The sequence below is a fragment of the Apostichopus japonicus genome, chromosome 19 (assembly GCF_037975245.1).
Source record: "Apostichopus japonicus isolate 1M-3 chromosome 19, ASM3797524v1, whole genome shotgun sequence".
Lineage (NCBI taxonomy): Eukaryota > Metazoa > Echinodermata > Holothuroidea > Aspidochirotida > Stichopodidae > Apostichopus > Apostichopus japonicus.
In genome coordinates this window covers 9,876,073-9,884,446 of record NC_092579.1, presented here as the reverse complement: position 1 = coordinate 9,884,446, position 8,374 = coordinate 9,876,073, and the positions used below count along the sequence as shown (strand labels likewise).

Here is an 8,374-nt window from a genome sequence, read left to right as displayed (position 1 = left end):
ATAAATAATGCAGTCAATTTATTCGGACAAAGTTTCTTAACTTTTGAGCTATCCTTCCTTATTTTCAAGCAATCCATTCCTAAATTTCGATCATAAGGCCACCTATACTCAGTGGCGGAGCTAGGGGTATTGGTCAGAGGGGGCGAGAATGGTCTGAAGGGGCGCTTTCGACACTATCTAAGCGGAGCGCCACCACAGGTTGGCGCGGAGCGTACAGAATTTTTTTTGAGTAAAGATACACCCTAGATCGCCGCAAACGACCCTTTCCTGGCCTTGCTAATTTGCAGATAAATGAAGAATAAATAGGTGTCATCGCCAAAAATGTGACAAATGTCAGTATGTAGATGAGAGCGCAATAAAAAAAATCAATAATCGCGAATAAGTAAAAAGTGGTAAAAGCTGAAAAGGGCGCCAGCAGTCCATTTGAGTCCGTCGGGGGGGGGGGGGGGCATCCGCCCCATGACTGTATGGACGCTCCGCCACTGCCTATACTACAACGAAGCCAGTATCAAACAGAAACCAATGACGAAATAATACAGAATATGCTGTTAGTGTTAGTTGAACCACCAAAACTACAAACTTCTCATACGGCGAAATTCATGAAACAGGACCATTTTCATTTTTGAATGTCATACGGAGCCATTAGAACACCCAGCCGATGCCCTTTTTGTACCCACTTAGGATTGCTATAATTCTCAATTCATAACTCATTTTTCTAAGGTAAATATGTTTTATAAAGACTGATCTTCTTTTATTGTTTAATTTGGTTGAAATGACTTATTACCATTTCTTTTTTACAGCGATATATTTTAAGTTATCAAACAGTATTTTACATAAATAATGAGAGAGTGAGTATCTTTCACCGGAATTCAGTACTACCCACATTCCTCGATCCATCTCTCTCCTTCTCTGAAACAGGAAATGAGTGGAAGTCACTTTCTTGCCACACCTAGACTTTGGAATATTACTGCTCTCAGACATTGTTTTTCACAAAAGCATTTCTTTTCAATCAAGAAAAACTCGACAAAGACGTTGAAAGGAATAACTGTCTTACAACCGTCATTAGATCTATTCTTTATGCATAATACTTTGCGTTCATAGGCCCTGTTTCTAACAGTTAAAACGCATGAAATACAATTATTGAATATTCAGTAAAGAAATGGAATTACTCAACAACACAAAACAAACAAAAAAGACCAGATAATGCTTCAATTCACGACGACAAATTCATTTATTTGGTTATCAAAGACCATTTTAATGGTAGGATATAACCGCTCATGAACTTTTTGTATACATGCGGATGTCAGTTCAGCAATCTTAACGCCGTGGATTCGCTGTCATCTTTTTACCTTTCGTCTTTCTTCTCACAACAGACGTAAACCACGTGATCGCATTTCTCCGTGCAGACATTCATGTGTGTTCTGTCGCTGTATGTATGTCATATACTAACATACTTTAAGTCACTCTGGATTATAAACAGTGCCTGATCTTGGGGATCAAGTAAGATTTTCTTTTTGACATCGATAATCATCCGTTAAGTAATTTGGTCCTGATGGTCATTAACCTTCTACGTAACATTTTTTAAAAGTTTATTGTGGCTCTCAGGTTCCTCCGTAATTATTTCTCATCTTCCCAAATGTTTTGGTTGTTGAAAAATCCATGATTTTATTGTTGATGGTTATGTTGTGTTGATGGAAGCAAGAGTCAGTATATATGACTTGTGAAGGCGAGAGACGTGAATATCTGATGTCATGATCTGCAAATAAATAAACAAATAAATAAATAAATAAATAAAATATCAGAGTTAATTATAATGCAGCTTTGTTTCAAACTGATAACCCGATAAATCGTTTGTGAAAGCACCAACAGCATGTGTGCAGAAGTAATTGTACTCTTTGATTGTTTTATTTTGACAGAGGTATTGATAGGAATAATGTTTACATATGATTATATGCAGATAGTCAAACCAGCATACATACAAACAAATACAAACAAACAAACAAACACAAAACATTGGCGAGGTGTGTGAAGCACTTTTAGACCGCAGGTACATTGGATTTAAATATTGGGATAGGACCGGTAATTGAGAGGACAATAATATGTTTAACGATGGCTGGAACCCTTTCGAAACGTCTATGAACTTATGTATGTCAATTAAAATTTACCTTATATTAATTGATTTACCTTAAACATTTTGTGTTTGTTGAGTTGATCCCTGAAGATTTGTACTAGCATCTGTTTTTTCTTTCTTTATAGTGGTTATACTATCCCATGCGGCCTGTTCCCATGGTCTTCGATTTATTATAATAACCATTAAAGATCGGCTGGAGGTTTTCGCGAGGTATTCATTCACATCAAGTGCAAATTAAACGAAGTTCTCCGAAAGAAAATGTCGTTCACTTGAAAGAGATCTGTAAAGGAAAGAACGTTATAAGACCTTAAAAAGAAACACTTAAAGTCAAATGTACTTGTTTGTCGTTGCTAACTGAGGCGATGGATGTTTAATATTTAGCACAAGATGAATGCAAGAGGGGTCCTATATTGTTGGAATGGAGATTAGCATGACTTCCGTGGACTAGGAAATTGATTATACTCTCCCGAATACTCTCCCGAATAATTTGAATGAATGGATGCATGAATCAATGAAATAATCAATCAATCAATCGGTCAATAAATGAATGAATCAATTGATCAATCAATGAATGGACCAGCTGTAGCTTATACAAGAAATGTATAATATTCAATTACCGTCTAACCCGATTCTGTCGAGGTAATTCGACAGTCAGTCAGTCAAGCTGCAACATCATGAGCTCCGACCTTGATACGTTTCTGCTCCCCTCACTATTTCACAGTTCTTCATTTGCAGATTCTTGGAAACAAACTTAACCGTACCATAATTACTTGTTTTCACGGTCTGTCGAACTGACTGAGGTATAAATTTTCGCTCTGTTGGTGAAATTCTCAATTTTTATGGGGATGATTCCTTTTGAAGTTATAAATTCTGATGTAGCCATCGTGGTCATACCACGGAAAAGTTTAAAGACTTCAATATCTCCCGTATTGCTTCGCTTCCCAAATAAAACAACTGTACCGACAAAATAGCTGCAACTGCAGTCCTGTGTAACCCAGTTCACCGGGTAACCTATACCGTCAGAATTGCGAAGAATGGACGATACATCACCTACGATCTTTGTGACAATTTTACGATTCTCCCAAATGGAACTTGTTTTGATCATACTAGTGGTCTCTTGTGGAATAATTTATGTGATCACCCATATTTTGTCACATAATCGGTCCCGATGAACATTTTCTATCATCAATATCTCTTCTTTCTTATACGTGAAGCCAGCGTCTGAGATAAACTTTCTATGCTAGGTCGTTGGGTACAATCGTCCAAAGTACATTTTCTAGCTAGCTTTTCTAAGAATCCGCCGAAACCCCGGCCCAGTTCTAACAATAACATTCCCAGGGAATAGATCTCAGAACTCTCGTTATATGGCATCTTTCCTTGAATAACTTCCGGTGCTACGTGGACAGAGGTATTTTGAATCTCTTGTTGAGCTCGTAAGTTAAAACTTTCAAACCTCGGTTTGTCTACGATCCTCACTGCTTGCCCAAAGTCGATTATCTTAATTTTTGGGATACGTGCTTCAAGGGTGGTAGGTAGCACCATTATGTTATCTAGTTTAAGATCACAGTGCAGTACTCCCTTCGCAAGTATAACTTTAACAGCATTTACGATGTTGAATGCTAAGCGATATATTGTACGCTTTGTAAACGTGTTGGTGCTGATAGCCCTATCCAATGTCAGCGTATCAAAGTTGACAGAATTACCAATGAATTCTTGGATGATACAAGGAACGGAGTTGCTACCAATCTTGGATAAACCGTAAAGTACCGGTACGCAGTCTAAACCTTGTAAAGATGAGAGGATTTTAACTTCTGACGTCATCATCTGTAAAGTGAAACAAGACAATCAGGGCTGACGAAGTATTTATTTTGTAAGCATTTAAATCGTGTGTTTAAATCAGTTATATATTTTTAATTACTTTAGGCTTCATTTTGATATTTAAGAGTAGTCTATATATTTGTTTCTAATCGCGAGTACGACTACTTATAATCTTGCAAATACTCAGGTGCGCAACCACATTTTTGGTATGGGTGGGGGATGGGGAGGGGAGGGGTTGAGGTGTAAAAGTGGAGGTCGTGTCCCTTTTCCCTTTTGGGAAATGTTGGTAAAATGGTGTTTGATGCCGAAAATGGTGCTAAAGCAGCTTTTCCAATTTCCAATAATTTCTACTGTTAATGTTTCACCGGATATACATGTTATATGATGTATTGTCTACTAGGAATTTTGTTTGTAATAATCTGTCAACCAGTGTATGGAGGGGGATGCCCCTAGTTTCATGGGGGGGGGGGGGTTAAATCCCCTTTAAAGTATACGTGATTGCGCCACGTGGAAGATGACTCGAATAACGAGTACGAAAAGAAATCCACGAGGACTAGAAATCGAGTACAAGAAAACTATTCTAGACTATGAGGACAAGTATATTGTTTGTAGGATTAAGTTTGAACTAGACACTTTTTGGCCCTATTATGATAGACAGCAATAGTTTTGTAGACAATGTGACTAAATCTTACCGCGATCACTACGTGTGGGACTTAGTGTGGTGGTATTGGTGGGAGGGGGAGGGGGGGGGGTGCAGATGGGAGGGACGGAGAGGGGAGTAGGATAGATTAACATAGGAAATTGGGGGATTGAGTGGTGGCGATGTTACTCTATCAGATCTGCATTATTCATGCTTCAGATCACTTAAAGAGCTATACCTGTAAAACTGTGTCTTTGGTAAGACGATCCTTGAAGATTTTCACGGCGCAAATTCTGTTTTGCTCTTTCTGTTTCATTAATTGGACGACCCCGTGCGCGCCTCTTCCCAGGGTCTTCGGCAGCTTGGTGTAACGATTGAAGATTGGCTCAAGGTTTCCTCGAGGGATCCACTCACATAAAGTGCTAAGTAAATGAGGTTCCTCGGATTCAGTTTTAGTTGTTGGGAGAGGTCTGAAGAGGTAAACAGAAATATGGAAAAATTACGCCTTCAGCTACAAACCAAAATAAAATAAAAACAACATAGAGACAAGTATAAACTTGTTTCCTTTTTAATAATTGATCTGTTCTCATTAGGATTATGGAATTATTACAAGCCCTGAGATTTTGCCATAATTATGTCTGGCAAAACATTGAACTTGGGAGGATTTCTTACCCTCTTTAACTTATCTCCTAGATAATACTCCCCTCCACTTGAACTCAGTATCCTGAATCGTATGAGTAAAATATAACAATTTATAATTTAATTGAATCTACTTTCAGCTTGTAAAACAAATTAATCTTTTGCCATCTTACCCTTTCCCGCCATTCTTCTCAACAGCTGGTACTTTAAGCTGTCCTTTTCTCGTCGGAACATCTTGAGTTCCCATCTTTGCGTTTCTGGTCATCTCACCGCCAATCTCGTTCCTGTGTTGAACTTTTCGTGTGTTTAGAGCACTAGGCATTTTTAGTTCCAATTGTCGAACCTCCATAGCCGACATAATTGGTAATGATTGGAACTTTTGCTCAGTGGGTAATTTTCTCCAAATTGATGGAAGCGATTTTCGTTGAGTAGCCAGCTCCATTGCAACTGTTGTCGCAATACATTTGTACACTCTGCAAACACCAACGCCTAGCTCATTAGTATCTTGGGGCAAGGAGATATTCAGATCTTTGGAATGGTTGTCGGCTAGTCGAATCGGACTAGGCAGAACATTTGTCGATGACGATGGAATGCATTTGCCTTCATTTCCTTGGTTGTTGCGGCGTTGGTGAAGACGTCTCTGCAAGTTGGTGATGGTATTAGAACCATTTAATTTTATCTTGGCGTCCGACTGATCACTCGGGAGAGGCTCCTGGATACGACGGGTTTGTTCCTTACCTCTTCTCTGAGACGGTGCAGTGGTAACCGTATCGGTTCCATCAAGTTTACATTGAAAACTGTGGGGTGGCGGGCTTGATTTTGACTTCACGCGCCTTCCAGCCTTGCGGCTGGATGTTTGCTGACGTTCTCGTTTGGACGGACGATGACGACGAATTGATCGTTGGAGAGATCGTTGTGGGGTCATTGTGTACTCATCCTTAGGGAGACTTGAGTCCTCGTAACGAGAGCTACTGCAGCAGTTTAAGGTCGATAGGACCCGTCTCCACACCGTGCGTCTGCATGAGAAAAAGAGAGAATAGAGAGGGAGAGAAAATATGAATCTGGGTATTTGACACATTTACTAAGGACAAAGTAAACAGTAAAAGTTACAAGGGAGCAACAGGGCATCGTTGACAAACCAAATGGGTCCCCAAAGGAGATCCTGTAATCACCCAAATCCAAGCATCGTTTGGTCAAGTTTGGTGAGAATATACAAGTTATATTCGCCACATGTTGAAGCCCGGATTTGGCACTCTCAGGCTTTCTCTGTTGAGGATGGGTTTTGTTTTCGGTACTTAGGGACCGGGCGGCCCCGCTGGCCAAGTTACGCCGCTGAAGTGAAGTGGCTGTTGTGTATATGCATTTGGAGATATACATCCGTACCGTAACCGTACTGATGTCAGCTATTAAAGGTTTCAGAATAATAGAAAAATACAGTTGAAAGTTGCTAAGTTGAAGCTATACCTTACCTTGCACGCCTCGGTTGTGGAGGTATTTGATGTTGATCTGTACTAATATTTCCGGACGACATAATCATCAACTGAGGGGTTGCCACAAAAAAAGGAGAAAGAGATGAATCAAAGAAAAATCCGATGAAATAAAACAGATATTTTCTTGTTTATGATAGTCCTAAAGCTTTACTTGACTAAATATCAGGTTTATTATGTATGTATCAAGTCTATTACGTATATTTAGATATTGCTCTGATATGGCTACGGTTATCAGGGATGCATTTAGCGATGATCTTTACAAGTACTAAAATGTTATAGGCTATTAATTCTTAAATAATAGCTTAAAACGGTACTAAAGTTTACAAGTATAAGAAACAAGTATAAAACTATTCGATTTATTGAATGAATTCAACTTTATATGTCATTCTGTATGGAAAGTAGCTCTAATAGGTCTATGTGAATATACTCAAGTTTTGACAATATAAAACATCAAAATGATACGTAAGTATATCAGATCAACTGTGTCAAGCCATGTTATGTAATTTATCTGTCACTTCAGACTGCGAATAATACCAGGTTGCATAATGTAAAAATAAATTTAAATAGATTAGTACTGAAGTATCAACAGAGGAAGAACCCAAAGCGTGCTCTAGCAATATACAATACAGTACTACCCTGTATCTTTACGCAGTCTTATGTCTCATTAAAGTTTCCTTGAAATTCATGTTTCCAGGGTAAATGCTTGATGAAATTGAACAAACATCGTAATTTATAAATGTACTCACCAGAAATATAGTTATCAGAATTAGGAAAGCCAATAAATGGAAAGTAAACGCTGTATTCGCTAAAGAAAGCAAGTACGATGTGTTCGCGGTGCTAAGCAAGTTGAACTTAACTACACCAACGTTGTAGTTAAGGCACTACCACCTTCCAGATACAAACTGTTCTGTGACGTCATATATACGCAACGCATGTGTATACATGCGCAATGATTATCTTTTCATTATAACAGTTAGTGCTGTATATATGATATTTATACCATAGATTGTTCTGGAAGATGGGGCGCGTGCGACCCAACGTCCGCGCAAATCGTTGCGAAAGTTGACGCGCGTTATTCCATACAGTGCACGCACCGACTATACAGGTTAAACTGTGTGTTACATAATGGAATGTACCCGCGCATGATCACGAATTAATGGTGACGTAACGAGGACATAGTATGAGATTAACGAACGTCAAATTTGAGAAATATTGAAAACGAATATCTGCTGCAGCGCCTTATTGGCGCTAGATATTTGGGACTCGATGTGAGACTGAGAGAGTGGCAATATAAGAACATCGACATTTCTCAACATGTACAACAACACGTACATAATGACATATATAATCTATATACAAGCTATACTAGGCATGTTATATGTAAACCATAGCTATACGTGCTACGATACAGGCTGATCGCACATTCACATGCATGTTATGAGGGTTCAGATATCCAGACGTTAATATTTCTTACGTTCCATTTTCTAACTTGAGAAATTTGTGGTGCATCCAGTTACACAAATCGGTCAAAGCCTCTAGTGGTTTGTATCATACAAATTAATGAGATGTCAATTTACAAGGAGAAACACTGTCAAAACTATACTTATAATGAAAATAAAATGGACAGGTCAGTTGTGTTAAGCTGTTTTGCCTCCC

The 8,374-nt window shown here is 38.7% G+C and overlaps 1 protein-coding gene across 1 annotated transcript; it reads right to left on the bottom strand.

Annotated features, from left to right (window-relative positions):
- Positions 1-1,276: 1,276 nt before the first annotated feature.
- LOC139960443 (uncharacterized) lies at positions 1,277-7,569 on the bottom strand. Its single transcript, XM_071958798.1, has 7 exons — positions 7,465-7,569; positions 6,698-6,768; positions 5,402-6,244; positions 4,828-5,059; positions 2,749-3,955; positions 2,185-2,411; positions 1,277-1,756 (listed from the first exon to the last, which is right to left on the bottom strand). Exons 2-5 carry the CDS (start codon positions 6,763-6,765, stop codon positions 3,317-3,319), a joined length of 1,782 nt encoding a protein of 593 aa, XP_071814899.1. The 5' UTR covers positions 6,766-6,768; positions 7,465-7,569; the 3' UTR covers positions 1,277-1,756; positions 2,185-2,411; positions 2,749-3,316.
- Positions 7,570-8,374: the final 805 nt, after the last annotated feature.

Excerpts from the sequence above, each read along its gene's own strand:
- LOC139960443 (XM_071958798.1), bottom strand. The coding sequence starts at position 6,765 with ATGATTATGTCGTCCGGAAATATTAGTACAGATCAACATCAAATACCT. Across the intron at positions 5,060-5,401 it reads GAGAAGAATGGCGGGAAAGG|ACCTCTCCCAACAACTAAAA; the intron begins GTAAGATGGCAA and ends TTACCTCTTCAG. Across the intron at positions 3,956-4,827 it reads CCAAAGACACAGTTTTACAG|ATGATGACGTCAGAAGTTAA; the intron begins GTATAGCTCTTT and ends TTCACTTTACAG.